The sequence below is a fragment of the Rattus norvegicus genome, chromosome 9, assembly GCF_021556685.1.
Source record: "Rattus norvegicus strain SHRSP/BbbUtx chromosome 9, alternate assembly SHRSP_T2T, whole genome shotgun sequence".
In the NCBI taxonomy this organism is placed as follows: Eukaryota; Metazoa; Chordata; class Mammalia; order Rodentia; family Muridae; genus Rattus; species Rattus norvegicus.
This window is the reverse complement of record NC_141542.1, coordinates 74,111,179-74,126,630: the sequence shown is the minus strand read 5'-3', so window position 1 is coordinate 74,126,630 and position 15,452 is coordinate 74,111,179. Positions and strand designations below refer to the sequence as shown.

At 39.4% G+C, this 15,452-nt stretch overlaps 1 protein-coding gene and 1 long non-coding RNA gene across 9 annotated transcripts in view; one reads left to right on the top strand and one right to left on the bottom strand.

Moving 5' to 3' along the window:
* Positions 1-1,061: 1,061 nt before the first annotated feature.
* On the bottom strand, positions 1,062-9,580 carry C9h2orf69 (similar to human chromosome 2 open reading frame 69). Of its 2 annotated transcripts, none has more exon segments than NM_001108219.1 (2): positions 1,062-3,705; positions 9,248-9,580. In NM_001108219.1, coding segments are annotated over 2 exon segments (1,098 nt in total). In that variant the 5' UTR covers positions 9,524-9,580; the 3' UTR covers positions 1,062-2,883.
* Positions 9,581-9,712: 132 nt separating this feature from the next.
* Positions 9,713-15,452, top strand: part of LOC102549484 (uncharacterized) — a 49,998-nt gene continuing 44,258 nt past the window's right edge. Inside the window, exons 1-3 of one of the 7 annotated variants that reach the window (XR_015629571.1) lie at positions 9,713-9,770; positions 10,231-10,345; positions 11,554-11,823. This is a non-coding gene — a long non-coding RNA (uncharacterized LOC102549484). Of the gene's footprint in view, positions 9,806-10,230; positions 10,448-11,553; positions 12,083-15,452 lie in introns of those variants that run through there. The other 6 variants (XR_015629567.1, XR_015629568.1, XR_015629569.1 and 3 more) reach the window with 6 other exon arrangements.

Here is a 15,452-nt window from a genome sequence, read left to right as displayed (position 1 = left end):
ATGTGATGCTTAACATATACGGACATGGATGCAAATTAAAGTATTAGTCAATGGGAAGAAGGCAAAATTTGATACAAAATGTGAAACAAGGAGTCAGAAAGTTCTGAGTTGGCATCGAATTTGTTCAACTACATTACATAAAAACTGCTGCCATTTGTACAATGCATATTCTATGTACTGCTCACATAGAATGCACTCTACCAGGTACACAACCAACCCAGTGACAGCAACTGCCTGAGATGAGGCTGAGAAGTCACAGGGGAGACAGACCTGTAGCTTTGTACATTGTGTTCAAAACATTAGCTTTCCATGACACTATTGTCTTAGCACATGAATACATTATTCATAATTTTGCAATCTATGAAATGCAACAAAGCTAAATTTTTATTCTTTTGTAGCAGCTATATGAACATTTGCAAAGAACCCAAGAACAAGGCATATCTCATGCCTATAAAAAGTTAAATCTATGGAGTTATGGGGTAGGAGAGGCGGTTCAGCAAGGTGAAGGGCAGGTTATGACAGAATTTGGGACTGTGTCAATGTGACTCCTTCCTCCAGTGTTGGGAAACAAATGGGTCAGGAGGAACTCATAGGCTGGCACTCTGGTTTTAACCTTGTTCAAAAGGTACAAATGTGTGGGTGTCTTAAATATAGGAAAGAGTAAAATGACTTTTATGTTCCCATCACTCAGGTGATGACTCAGAACGGAAAGGCCCACACATTTAAGCATGTGAACCACAGATGAGACCACTTATTCCTGACTCCTTAATTTATGTTTCTCTGAAGGCCTCTGAATGAGCTACAATACTGTTTCAGACATTCCTTCCTAAGCTCTAAGCTGTTGTATTTCCCCACTAACATGCTGGGACTTGATGTTAAATTCTTGTGGCTTAGATTCACCTTATACTACATGAGTGCTTGAACACTGCAGAAATGAGAGTATCACACTATATTCCAAAGGTCTTTTATGAGGATAAAAAGACACCAAAAATATCAAGGTGTAACATTTCCTTTCAAATGATCTGGGTGAACAGAGAAAACACATCCAAATAACATTTCTGTGGATTATTATTATTAATTATAATTATACATTCATGCTGTAGTGGTAACAACGTTCACATTTGTCTCAGTGACTCATTACAAAGGCACAATCAAGTAGGATGCATGTTTACCATAAAAAATTAACATACAATTTTAAACAGATGAAGAAAAGGACCAGTTTGAAGTATTAAACAGAAATACCTGTGTGAGGGTCAACTCAATCATTTCCACTCCTAAGCATCTGTACTAACACTCTGTATTAACACTCTCCAGAGGTGACCACGGCTCAGTGTCTGTCTGATCAACATCCACTTTAACTTGTAACATTTGAACATTTATGTGGAGAGGCGAAGAACTAACTCAGTGAGTTCTTAAAAACCCCTCTTTCTACTTCAGTTAATCCTGTGAGAACTAAAAAGCCTTTCCCCTCTGTATGACCATTCAGTAGTTAAGCAGTTTTACATTATTGACACATTTGAGGATTATTAAAAAATTGAAGATAGCCATCCAGTCACAGTGCTTAACATTAAGGAAACAGTAAGTTAGAAGCCAGGTGAGTTGTTTCTACAGTGAGAAGTAGTGTTGATCTCAAAAGAATGGATATTCAAAGAAAGTGGAACAATATAAAATTACTTATGAAAATGTACACTCAACTTTAATTGATGGAATCATGTTCATTTTTAAACACCGTGTGTGAAGGAATTCTTTATCATGAGTGAATATTTGGAATATAGTTATAGGTTGATTAAGATGTAATTTTGGAAGGAATCAAAAACTTAACACTTTCATATTATTTGATAGACAAGCTCACTGGGCCTGGGAGGTGCCATTCTCTAGTAGTTTCTTGCCAATCCCAAAGCAGAGGTTTTAGTTCCTTGTTTAGTTATTTCATTATTTATAAATAAAAAAGTGCCTGACCACTTTTTAAAACTACACAGCTATGTTCCAATATTGTTTGAAATTCATTAGATCTAGGTTTCTCAAAATGCATTTTTCTAGTAAAGACAAATGTGCCCAAATTATGTAGCAGTGTTAAGCAAATTCAGTTTCTGGGCCAAAATTTAAATTATTTGTGTCTTCAAACCTTCTTTTGTAACCTTTCTTATCTCATCAATTTAATTTTACATTTGGCCAAAGAAAGCTATTTTCTCTTGGCAGACAAAACCATGCTTCTGAAGAAATGCTGATTTAGGTCTGTGAAATCTGTCTTGTTTTGAAAGCACACTAACAAATAATTAAAAACCGACAATTAAGAATTACGTTACAGTGCTTAGTGTAATATGTTTTAAAACCCAACTATACAATTCTATGATCTTGGATATGAGGGGATAAATATATTTTGACTTTAAAACAAAACAAAACAAAACAAAACACTTGGTGGAACACTGAGAATAAGTCCAGGGGTTCAGAAACCCCAGGAGTCTGGATGCAGAGTGCAGTTGTCTGGAGAGGGTGATGGACAGAGAGAAGTGAAATGTCTCTAGTCAACAGCTCAATGCTGTTACTACCAAAGTCAGATTAAAATAGGTCTCAGGAAAGTCAGCTATTTCCAATACCAATTTTGTTATCTTTTAAAAAAACTAACATGGTTGCTTTCATTTTAATGGTCATAGAGTTAGCACAAATTACCCTTTTAGATTTCAAACTAATTCTAATCCAATCAGAATTTAAAACTGCTCACATTTACAAGCAAAGAATCCTATTGCATTTGACACTCATACTTTGGAATGTGCATCTTCTTAGCCCACAAACTGTTGATACATCGTTAACCTTGCATCTCATCATCTGCATTTATAATACTCAAAATATTTATTCTCCCATTAAGTAAGCACATTAATAGTCTCAGAATACTTCATGAACCCTGAAATGATTCTCTATGGAAGGAGTTTCCTTCGCAAAATGAATTTGACTGGTCACTTGCATACCCAAATCCCCGAGTATCTGAACAAATTTCTTGTGCTCCTTTCCAATCCAGGATCTCATTGGATCATGTACTTGGTAAGGTGTTACATGAGTGTGAACAGTAATCCCTGTTTGAGCAAATTCTTTCAAGACTTCTGGATATGTGACCCACGTATTGCTTCCTCCAGAATGTCCGCCATCCAGCCAGTACATTGTTCTTACACTTTTGATGAACGCATCTATGTTCTTGTCTTTCTTGGCTTCCTTCAACTCAAACAGCAACTGATTCAAAACAACACAGCCTTTACTGAATCCAATCAAAGTAAACGATGCACCATCCAATGACAGTGGAGCAAAACTCATGGACAGCTCGTCAGCATACTCACAGGTCCTCCCGTTTTTCTCCTGGCCACCATTACTAGCAGAAGAATTAGACTCACAGTTAGATGCTTTACAATCCTTATTCCAAACACTCATGCTTTGGGACAGCAGACTGTTCTGAGTTAATTTAAAAGCATTAACTAGTAACATATATAAGTGCTTAAAGGCTCCAAAGTCCGGACTGTGTTCTGGTGCACCAAACATGTTGCTCTTCACAAAATTGTCATAGCAGCTGAATTTGTGCAAATGCATTCGGGAACACTTTATTACCCAAATATAACTATTGGGAAAACGGCGGGCTAAAATGGTAGCAATATTTTCTAGACTCCAATTTTCCCATTGATAATTCTCAGGATGACGAGTCATAATCTCATGGTAATTCTGAAAAGAAAGATGAAATAAGCATTAAACGTGTATTTTTACCTATAAAAATAGCTTTTCATTATTACTGAGAAAGTTTTGATGACCTACAGTTAATGTACTAGAAATAAAACCTAAAAACCTATTATCACTTTTTGGTTATAAGATTTTGAATGAAGACTTTACTCTCAGGCTAAATTTTTTTAGGGTAATAAATATACCAAGTATTAAGAATTTCTAATAAAACAATTTAGAATAGATAAATTTTAGTTTTACAAATTATAATTTTAATTTAGTACGTATGTAACAAAGTTTCCTAATTCAACAGAAAATATAAATTTGCTTCATCACAAACCTTTTGATCAAGACATAATTTAAAAATATTTCCTTCTCAGTGAGCTCTCGTCCTCCAATATTTATTATAAAATCTATCATAGGCATGTATATTCTGCTGGCAACTGCTATGTCTGACTTCAATTTGCTTGTTGCAATATCATAGAAAATTTTAGTATGTATCTCTAACTAGGTCTGACATAATTATAATTTAAAGTTGGTAATAGAGTACAAAATTGCCTTCTATGGTTTTCTTTTTAATTTGTTCAATTTCGCAGGTCTAGGGAGGCTCAAGTTTAAATGACTCAAATTTAATATTAAAAATTAGGATGACTTTAAACTTTTGCTCCTTTGTTTACTACCGTTTAGGTTTTTGCTCTTGTCTGTCCTTACCCTTTGCCTGTTTGTACACAGATTTTATTTGTTTAGATGCATTTAATATAAAGTAATGATATATTTTTGTTTTGGTTGTACTACTTCTATAATTTCCTTTCCCAGTTTTACTAATGGGGGTGTTTGTTCTTGTTTGAGACAGCTTCTGTGGTCCAGGCTGTAGTTTGCCTATCTTAGCTCCTGAGTACTAGGAGGCTGGAGGTAGAAAGGTCAGAGATCTTTTCACTTTAAAACCTTTTGTAGATTAAAACAGACACAGAAGGAACACCCATTCAGAGCCTGCCCCACATGTGGCCCATGCATATACAGCCATCCAATTAGACAAGATGGATGAAGCAAAGAAGTGCAGGCCGACAGGAGCCGGATGTAGATCTCTCCCGAGAGACACAGCCAGAATACAGCAAACACAGAGGCGTATGCCAGCAGCAAACCACTGAATTGAGAATAGGACCCCCGTTGAAGGAATCAGAGAAAGAACTGGAAGAGCTTGAAGGGGCTCGAGACCCCATATGTACAACAATGCCAAGCAACCAGATCTTCCAGGGACTAAGCCACTACCTAAAGACTATACATGGACTGACCCTGGACTCTGACCTCATAGGTAGCAATGAATATCCTAGTAAGAGCACCAGTGGAAGGGGAAGCCCTGGGTCCTGCTAAGACTGAACCCCCAGTGAACTAGACTGTTGTGGGGAGGGCGACAAGGGGGGAGGATGGGGAGGGGAACACCCATAAAGAAGGGGAGGGGGGAAGGGGATATTTGCCCGGAAACCGGGAAAGGGAATAACACTCGAAATGTATATAAGAAATACTCAAGTTAATAAAAAAAAACAAAAAACAAAACAAAAAAAACCTTTTGTAGTTTAAATATTAAGTGATATGTACATTTTCCTATTGAAAAAAACTACAGGGGTTGGGGATTTAGCTCAGTGGTAGAGCGCTTGCCTAGCAAGCGCAAGGCCCTGGGTTTGGTCCCCAGCTCCGAAAAAAAGAAAAAAAAAAGAAAAAAGAAAAAAACTACAAAAAATTAAATCTACAAAGAAATGGTCTTAAGTTCACCAATATTAGAAATAATTAAAATTTAGTTGGCTAGCAGTTCCATGTCTTCAAATAATACGCACACATATGTAATTATGTATGTAAGAAAATATTCTTTCCTTCTCTATTAAGCAACCACAGCTTAGGTATAATTTTCCCTTAAAAATAGTCTAAAAGGTATGACTCTATAGCAATACAAATGTTCATAATTGTCTTTAAACATCAGTAAAATACTACTGGCAGTAACAGTAGAACCGACACTAGAAATGTACAAGATGCACTGTTTTCCACACCATTGTTTAGCAAACGATAAAGGTTAATTTAAAAAAAGTTCAGGTAGAATAAGATTATGTAATGCTCTTGATTTCATTTGCATTATGATATAGTTAAACATTTTTCTGTCTGCATTTTTATTTTTTACTTTTGTTAACTATCCTTGTGTCCTTTGATAATCTTCTCACTGTAATGTTCAACTCCTTAACAGTTCTGTTTCATTAAGAGTTTGTCATATAGGTCCATTAGCAGCTTGTTATGTATGTTTTCAATACATTCCAGGAAGATCTTAGGTTGACTTTTTATGGATTTTTGCCATTTCCTTCTAAACATCCAAGTTTACCATATAAACACTGTCATAAGATTATATCAGGGAAGGGCTTCTGCATTGCCTTTTGTTACTGTTTCCAACATGTTCTGTGTGTGCTAGCGCATTTGAGGGCAGAGGATGACCTGGAGGAGTTGTTCTGTCCTTCTACCATGTGGGTCTCGGGAACTGAACTCAGGTTGGCCAGTGTGGCAGTAAGCACTGTTACCCACTAAGCCATCTTGCTGGCTTCTTAGAAAAAAAGGAATGTGCTTATTTAAAGCAAGGTCTCATGTAGCCTAGGCTAGCCTTGAACCCATTATGGAGCTGAGAAGAACACTGGACTGGTTTTAAACCTGCCTCCTACTTCATTTTTGCAAGCTAAGTGTGGAAGCACATGCCATTAGCACTTAGGAGGCTGAGCCAAGAGGATCCAGAATTCAAGAGCAGCTTGGGTTATACATATTGAACCACCTAGAAATAAATAAATAAATAAATAAATAAATAAATAAATAAATAAATACGCAAGCAAGCTTATAATTGAGAACCCCAAGGTCCTGAAGCTGCACAATCACTTACATTAATTATTCAATGGATGCAAGCAAAGCAGATGTTATGGATCTCAATTTAGATGTACCTCATAGAAGGCGTGATGAACCTAAACATCACTCCCTCTGGCAGCCTCAGGTTACATGATCTAAAGAAAAGGAAATGTGACTTCTGAGGAACGGAGCCTCAAAACAAAAACTAGGGCTGTTACTGCTGTATCAAAGCTCAGACCCAAGAACCATGGATAAATACCTGCATGCCCTGAAATGAGGACCAGATGCCCCCTTAGTCAAACTGAGTTCGCAACCCAGGCTATTAACTATGGAAAGGGTTTTCTTTAAAGTTTGCATCTTCAATATAATGCAGGAGGGATGAAATGGAGGCTATGTCTCACTTGTGTCCAGTGAAGCAGACAACAAGGTATCTCTTGCAGAGAGCAAGGAGTGCTTAGCCCCGTTGGATGCTCATGAATGCACAAATGTAGGGGTCCATCCCACATTGTCCTGGACTGAAGTCCAAAGAATCTTTTCAGAAAAGTTTTATGTTTGCAAGGGTTGAGAAACATTCATGTTAAGGATGTGAAGTAGATGGACTACCCTTTGAACAGACTGCAGAGAATGAGGACAGCTATACTGCTAAGAGCCACACTTCTCTCAAGAATGTACCACGAAAGGAATGCCTTTTCAGAACATACAGTACACAGCCCAACTAAGCAGCAAGCAAGAATCCAGCTGAAGGGAACTGCCTTAGGAAATGCAAGGAGACCCAGAGAACTAGGCACACCCTTGTCACTTACCCTCTAGGAAAGCAAGCTGTGATGGCACCTGTACTCCTAGCACTTGAGAGGACTCTGGTTCTTACAGCTGAAGATCAGGAAGCCATTGGATGGTTTGAAGAGGGTGGACTAATGAGACCTTGGCTGTCAGCCAGCGGTCCACCACTTTAGATACAGAGAGGTGGGGACACTGCATGCTGCTGGATTAGAGGAGGCATGAAAGGTCTACAGATGACGTCAGATTTCTAGGTTGTATGAGGAGGTATTTTCACTAACTTGCATGAGGAAGGCTGCTTCAATAGATTTTTAGTTTTAGAAGGCTACTAAATATCCAAAGGAAGGAAGGGCGTGCGATTGGTGAACTCATAAACATCCACTAATGTCTAGACTAAATAAATGCCAAGGCTTGCCACTGCATAGGCAATATGTAAAGGCACAAGATGAAGAGAGACCACTGAAAGAGTGGAGAAAAATCCCGAGAATGGAAGGCGAGAAAGGGCTGGAACCGAATTTAAGCTTGCTTGAGGCCGTTTCACCTAGTGTCTTCATTTTATGTCTGAGGTGTACTTCAAAGGAGAGATTTAACATCTGCACAGACTTCACAGCTAAAAAGTGTAGAGTGGACTTCTTTTCCAGAAGACCTCATGCTCTATAAAACTCACACTTGGCACAAATTACCTCTCTGTCCTTATCCTAAAGGCTGATGGAGTAGATGACCGGAAATGAAAGGTGATCCTCAAACTATATCTAGAACACTTTAGGCCTCACATAAGACAGGTGATGCTCTGTCTGGCACACTTTTACGACAGAAAGTACTCAGCCACCGTCACCACCACCACCACCGGTGCCACCACTACCACCTCTGGAAGGAATGAAGTAGTTGGTCACAAGTCATGGGAAGTTAATGTCAGAAGCAACACACTTGTTTTTCATTCTGGGAATAAAGGCACCAAAAATGAGTAGATTTTCTTGAATCTAAATTCGAATTTTTTCCAGTTTCCACTAGCAGTCAACTAGTCAAGTCAACTGATTTGAGAGCAAGAGAAAATAGTAGCACTCTGATTTTTAGGTGTATCATTTTAAAGCACCTATTTCAAAACAATAACTAACTGTTTTCTAGTATGAGGAAACCATCTAGCTGTATTCTAACTTGAATATCTACCCTAGCGCTAACAACTCTTTGAGATGACTGAGTTTCAATGGAAATGCTGTCTATATCTGCGCTGTCCAACTAGGTAGACGGAAGTCACCTAGGGTGACTCATGACTCAACACTTGGCAATACAACTAGTGAGATAGAGAACCCGACTTTTCATAGGAACTTATTCAGATATTCTCACGTGGCTAATGTATCCACTGCACAATGCTTAAAGCCCAGCTTCAGGGCAGCTTCAGAGAGATGTTATGTCTGCAGCTATAAAACCAGTAACACAGGGGTTGGGGATTTAGCTCAGTGGTAGAGCGGTTGCCTAGCAAGCGCAAGGCCCTGGGTTCGGTCCTCAGCTCCGGAAAAAAAAAAAAAAAAAAGTAACATGAAGCACACAGATGTGTTGAATTCAAATGGGTCTCAGTATCACTAGATTCTTGTCGATTACATTCCTTCCACTGCCATGTTTTAGGGGTGCCGGAGAGGTCACACTTTAGGAACGGACGTATTTATTTAGTCAGTCAGGGCACACAGAGTCCTCTGAGATGAGACTGGAGCTGTGTGTACATGTCCCATTCCCTGTCACGTCTCTCCTTCCACCCAGGGGCACCTGGATTGACAGCCACTCTCTGGACAGTGGCCCTCCAAGGCCCCTTCCCCGGAAAGGGATCTGGCAGGAACAGGGGGCGCCCCCACACCCTCAAGTGAGAACCCGCGGGGGCGTGTCGGGGAGGCCTGGCCCGCGTTACCTGCACGTCCCCGGGGAAGTAGAGGACGTGGTGCGGCTGCTCAGGGGAGTCTCCCTTCCCGGCCGTCAGCAGGAGCAGTTCATTGCTGCGCTCCGGGTCAGAGCCCGGCACCGTGAAGCGCAGTAGACGGTGGCTGCCCTCTGGGAAGCCCCGCGCGCCGCCGCCCGGGTTCATGGTTTGGATCTGCAGGCGGGACACGGAGTCTCCGGAAGCGAGCAGCGGCCTCAGGAGCAGCAGCACCAGTGCCGGGGACCGCAGCCACCGAGACCCCTTCATGGGCTCGAGCGGCCAGGGCCGCACACCGGCCGGCGAGGGCGGGGCCTCAGCAGCCCAACGGCCCCGATCGCCGTGACGTCAGCGCGCCGCGTGCGTCAGGGAGGAGGGGGAGAGGAGGGCACGGCCCGAGGAAGGACGTTTGTGGTTGGTGGACTCAGCCCGAGCCGGGAAGTTCGAACGGAAGTCCGAGAGCCAGAGTTGAGAGAGGGCAGCTGTTTGGGCCCATGCGCAGTAGCTGCTGCTCAGGGTCCGACTTTCGTCAGGTTCTGCATAAAATCTTTGGTAGTTTCGTCCTCACAGTGAGGCATATTTAGTCAAAGACAAAGTAGAATGATTCTGGAAGTCTTGTACTTGCTCTGAATGAAAGGAATCCCCTATGTCCTGAAGTTACCTAGTTAGGGAATTTGTGCTTCCACACCAAGTCTAGTGCATTTCTAATTGGTAGAGGGAGCTGGGCACCTGGTTTAGGGAAGATAGAGGAAGGGCCTACTTGTTCACACATTTACTGTAGGGGTGTTTACAGCTTACTGAATGTCCTATTTAGGGTTTTGAAACCACGTTAGGAAAGTCACGGGAATAGCAACTTCTTAAAATAGTGTAGAAATAGGACTGAGCCAAACTTAGGCTAAAGATGGGAAAAGTGAATCTTATTTTAACATTTCGTGTGTGTACATTGAACAAACACATGCGTTTGTTTGCTGCTGTAGGCCTGAAGTGACTTTGGGTGTGAAGGAGATTCCTGGAAAGAAGTCAGAACTTGAAGTTTCTGCAGGAGTGATTAGCTGATTAAAACTTCAGTGACTGGGGAGAAATTATAATGTTGTAAGTCCAAAGCCTGATTAAAATTTATCTTGAGCTCTCTTTAGCTCCTTTAATTAAAAGTCTTTCCTAGCCAACCTGTGTACCTGAACAGCCAGCATCCTGGTGAGTATCAGATGAAACATTTGAAATGTATTAACTTAGCTTCCACCAGCCCAGAAGCTAAGGATTGTTATCAGATCGCATCAGAGGCCTATAGCAGAGATCTTCCATCTGATATCTCCTTATTTGAAAGGTCTTAATTTATATACTATTTTCTATTTTGGTACTGTAAAACTTCTGCTAACTCATATTTGGCTCACCTTTAAGGTGAGAGCAGCTTCGTGTACCAATAGTAGTCCTCTTCATCTTTTAAATCTTTTTATTTATTGATTTATTGTTTGACAGTATCTTGCTGAAACTGAAGCTCATGGAATAGACTGGGCTAGCCAAGAAGCCCAATGGGTTGCCCTGTGCCTGCCTTCCCAGCTCCTGGATTACAGATGTAGGCTACTGGCCTCTGTGTTCTGTGAATGCTGGGAACCCAACTCAGGCCCCCAGGCTTGGGGAAAAAGGCAGGCACCTTAACGTCGAAGTCATATCCCAAGCCTTATTCTAGTTTTAAAATTCTTGTATTAGTTAGAAAATAAAATATAATTGCTTTGTACCTTTTCTTAGTGGCTTCGTAGAGATATTTACCAATCTACTTTGATATAAACTGACATAGTAAATGTAACTGAGGTGTTTTGTTTGAGAATGGCCCCCACAGACTCATATTTGAATACTTAGTTCCCAGTTGGTGAAACTGTTGGAGAAGGGTTATGATGTGTAGAGTTCTTGGAGCAAGTGTTTCTATGGGGTGGTTTTGGGGTTTTGAAAGCCCACATCATTCTAAGTTTGCCCTCTACTCCTCCATCCTTGTAGGTCAAGATACAAGGTCTCAGCTACTACATTAGCACCAAACCATGTCTGCCTGCTGTCATGCTCCCCATCGAGAGGCTCATGGATTCTAACCCCCTGGAACCATGAGTCTCCAATTCAATACTTTCTCTTATGAGTTGCCTTGGTTATGGTGTTTTATCATAGCAATAGAAAAGTAACTAAGATAGAAACCAAGAAAAATTATTTAATTCCTACCACAAAGTTAAGACTATTAAGCTGTAGTCTACAACTCCAAGTGTGGACATATATTGCTAATGTAGCTTCTGATTCCTGTGTTTTTGTTTTTTCAGGTGGACTGATGAATGAATAATCATATGCTGAAGGGAACAGGAAGTACTTGTGTTTAGAAAGAAAAATAATTGTAGCAAATGCTAAATATTTCAAAGGAGTCTTAGTATCTCTGAGATAATTGAGGCCTTTGAGAAATACAAAAGAAGAGCTGAAGAGCAAAGAAACAAGCAGAAGAAAAGAGAACTCCCCATTCCCCCAGTCAAAGAGTTACAACCCTGCAGGACCTTTTCACAGGAAAGCAGCAGCTCTCTCTCAATTTGTCTTCAGAGGTATGGGTGATGTTTATGTGCCGTGTCATAGACTGTAGCTACTTCTTATGTGTCTCCTGGTGACCATGATGTTTTCTCTCATCTTCTTCATCTCCACAAAATCGATCCTGCTAATTCCGATTTCCCTACAGTCATCTGTACAAATGGACTTTACCTTCTGGCCTTTTATTCTTTCTCAGAACCAGACTTCCAATATCAATAAGAGGTCTTACAAGAACAAAGTTACTCTACCCAGTTGAGTAAAGTTCCTCCTTTCTGATTCTTTGTGATCTTCAGCAGGCATCTTGTTGTTAGTGTGCAAACCTCCACAGCGCAGCTGTAAGAGGAAGGTAACACTGCCAGCATTCAAGTCTTTATCTGGGTAAATCCCTTGCTAACCTATAAACGTTGGTATGTAATTAAACTGATTTTGTATCAAATGTATACACAAGTCAGATTTGGTACATAGGCTACAAATATTTTAACTTTTCTGGTTGAAGGTTACAAATGGCTATGTAAGTCCAGGAGATGAAGAGAAAGAGATAAGATCTTTAAATGTGGCTCCCTCTAAGAGACGGAAAGGGAAAAACTATGTGATTTAATTGATGTTCTTCCAAATACTGAATTTTTTTTCAATTATTCTTTGTTTTGAATGATGGTTGTGGTGGTGGTGGTGGTGGTGGTGGTGGTGGTGGTGGTGGTGGTGGTGGTGGCAGTTATAGTGGTTGTGGTGGTGGTGTGTGTGTATAACAAGCCTCTGCTGAAACTTGCCCCAAACATTCTAGATGGAGTGAAGATAGAGAATAAGTCCATTTAAGGATTTGCAAGCTTATTTTGGCAAGTTTCACTAGCTAAAATGACATATTACACTCTGCTTTCCTGTTGAATGCACACTTTATTAAAATATAAACCATGTAGGTAGTGGTAGTTTGACTAGCCACTCTGTACACCCAATGGGTCACATGAATACATGCATATACACACATACTCACACACACACACTCACACGCACACACTAGTTCATTTATATATGCCTTGATTAGCTCAAAAGCTGGGCCGTCTAATCCTCCTTGCTTCTAGCAAACACTCGCCTTCAGTATTCTGAGTTAACATCTTTTAAAATCTGTATTTCATTTCTGCTACCCTAAACACAACTGGGGAAGTGGCCCATGTGATCGGGGGTGGGGGCTTTAGGTCTGGTCTTTCTTCTTCCTCATCCTGGTGATCTCTCCCTTTCTCTCTTCCAATCCCTATCTTGTGCAAATCCAAAAGTCCACCTCAGTCTACCTGTGCAGCCATTAGCCGTTGACTCTTTATTAATCAATCAAAAACCAATGGGGGCAAGGACCTTTAGCTTTGGACATGAAGATTCCTGATTTTGGGGGCTACATTAATTCAAAGCATTAGAACCAATCACCAATGCATGTATATCAAAGTTATATAGATTAGCACTCAGTGAAACCTCCTGCATAATGGTTAACTAATGGTATGTGCACACATTATCTTTACTTGCTGTTAAAGGACAAGAAAAATATAATCGATTAAAAACTTTTAAGTTTTCAACAAAATACTATCATCAAGATAAATCCAATGATGTGTAAAGAGAGTTCTGGATCATAATCGAGAGGGATTTATAGCTGGGTTATGATGGTACATACCTGTAATCACAGTGCCCAGAGGCTGAGGAAGGAGGATTATGATGAATTTAGGGCCAGCCAAGCTGAATAGTAACACCCTGTCTCAAGAGGACAGCAAGAAAGACACTGCTTCCTGAATTCCAGAGACATATTCCAGGAATCTAAGATGGTTTACATCTGAAAATCAACATTCTATACCATATGAATATCATAAAACTAAAAATACCATAGACATCTTAATAGACACACAAAAATATTGGCAAAATCTAGCATACTTTCAAGATGAAAACCATTCTGCAAACTAGTAATAGAAGAGAATTTCCTGAAGCTAATTAAAGTCATTAGGAAAAACTTACAACTAATGTAATACTTCATGGTTGAAAGATTGAGTATTTTAACCCTAAGATCAGAACAAGATAAAATGCCTGCTCTTGCCGTTTCTAATCATTATCATGCTAGAAGTTTTAGCCAAAGCAATTAGAAAAGGAAAAAGGCATCTCGACTAGAGAGGAAGACAAAACACATGCAGATGGCTTGATGCTGTATGGGAAATCTACAGGAGCCTATGGAAAGTAATAAATGAGTCAAGCAATGTTAAAAATCAATATGCAACAACCAAGTGTTTTCAGTTCATTGGTAATGGAAAATCCAAAAAAGTAATAAAAATTGTATTTGCTCTAGTAAAAAACACATTTATGAGTGCATATAGTGAAAGAAATATAAAACATGCATACTAAAAGCTACAAAGCTATTTAAAAATTAAAGAAACCATAAATAGAGAGAAATTCACTGTCAATGAATCAGATGTTATATTGTTTAAGCTGGTACTTTTTTTCAAAATTGATCTGTTACTTCAGAGCAATCTCCATTAAAATATCAGACGTTTTTGCTGGACCTGAGATGCACACTAAAGGCTAGGGATCTGAAATACAAATTCATCTTGATAAAAATAATAAAAGTTGGAAGACTCACAAATTTTCATTTCAAAACTGCAATCCTGTGTTGATCAAAAAGGTGTCTACAGTCATTATGGCAGAAACACATAACAGTGAGATGGAATTCAATGTCTAGAAACCAACCTTACATCAATGGTTAGTTGATTTTCAACATAGGTGGCAAAATAATCCAGTGCAAAAGAAACGTTTTTAATGACATGTTGGGACACCTGAGTAGACATGCAAAATAGAGATGTTCTTTCCATTCTGTACTACATTCAAAATGATGAATAAAAATTAGACTTGATCGCTTTTTGGCCTTTTGGTTAAGATCAAGTGTGAAAATTAGACTTGACTATATTAGCTAAAACAAACAAAAATCTTGAGAAAAATAGGAATAATCTTCATCAATAATAATCATATACATTAATAAACCAATGCTTTTTAATAAATGAAAAAGAGTCAAAAGAAAAAACAGACAAACTTAATTTTAGCTAAATACAACTTCTTATTTTGTATTCTACTAGTCAAAAAATGAAAAAGACAGTCCCCAAAATAAATGAAAATAAAGTATGGGGAAATTGCAAACCTGATAAGAAATATATCAAAATGCATTAGAAATCCCTGGTACTTAATAATGAAGACAAGGCAGGTTTCAAAATACAGAAAGGTTCTACATTTCGCAGGAGACATACAATGGACAAGACTCATGTTAGAGGTTCTCAGCATTAGTCATTAGGGAAATGCAAACCAAAGCCATTGCATCACTTCATGCTTACTAGTAGGGATATAGTTAAAAAAGATATATAACAAGTGTTGACAATGATACAGGAAGTTGTGATGCTCATGCACCGCTAGGAGGCTCGTGCATGGCTGATAAGAATGATGGAACTGCTTTTGATGTCATTTGATAGGTTTTCAAAATATTCAAGAGATTTTCCATATATAGTAATGACAGGATACCTGACAGAAGAAAATTGAAGAAAGGTTTAATCTGGCTCTGGGTTTTAAGAGAGATACAGTTCCTCTAGGTGAATTAGGCATGGCAGTGGGAGTATGTCCACAGTCAAGGAAAAAA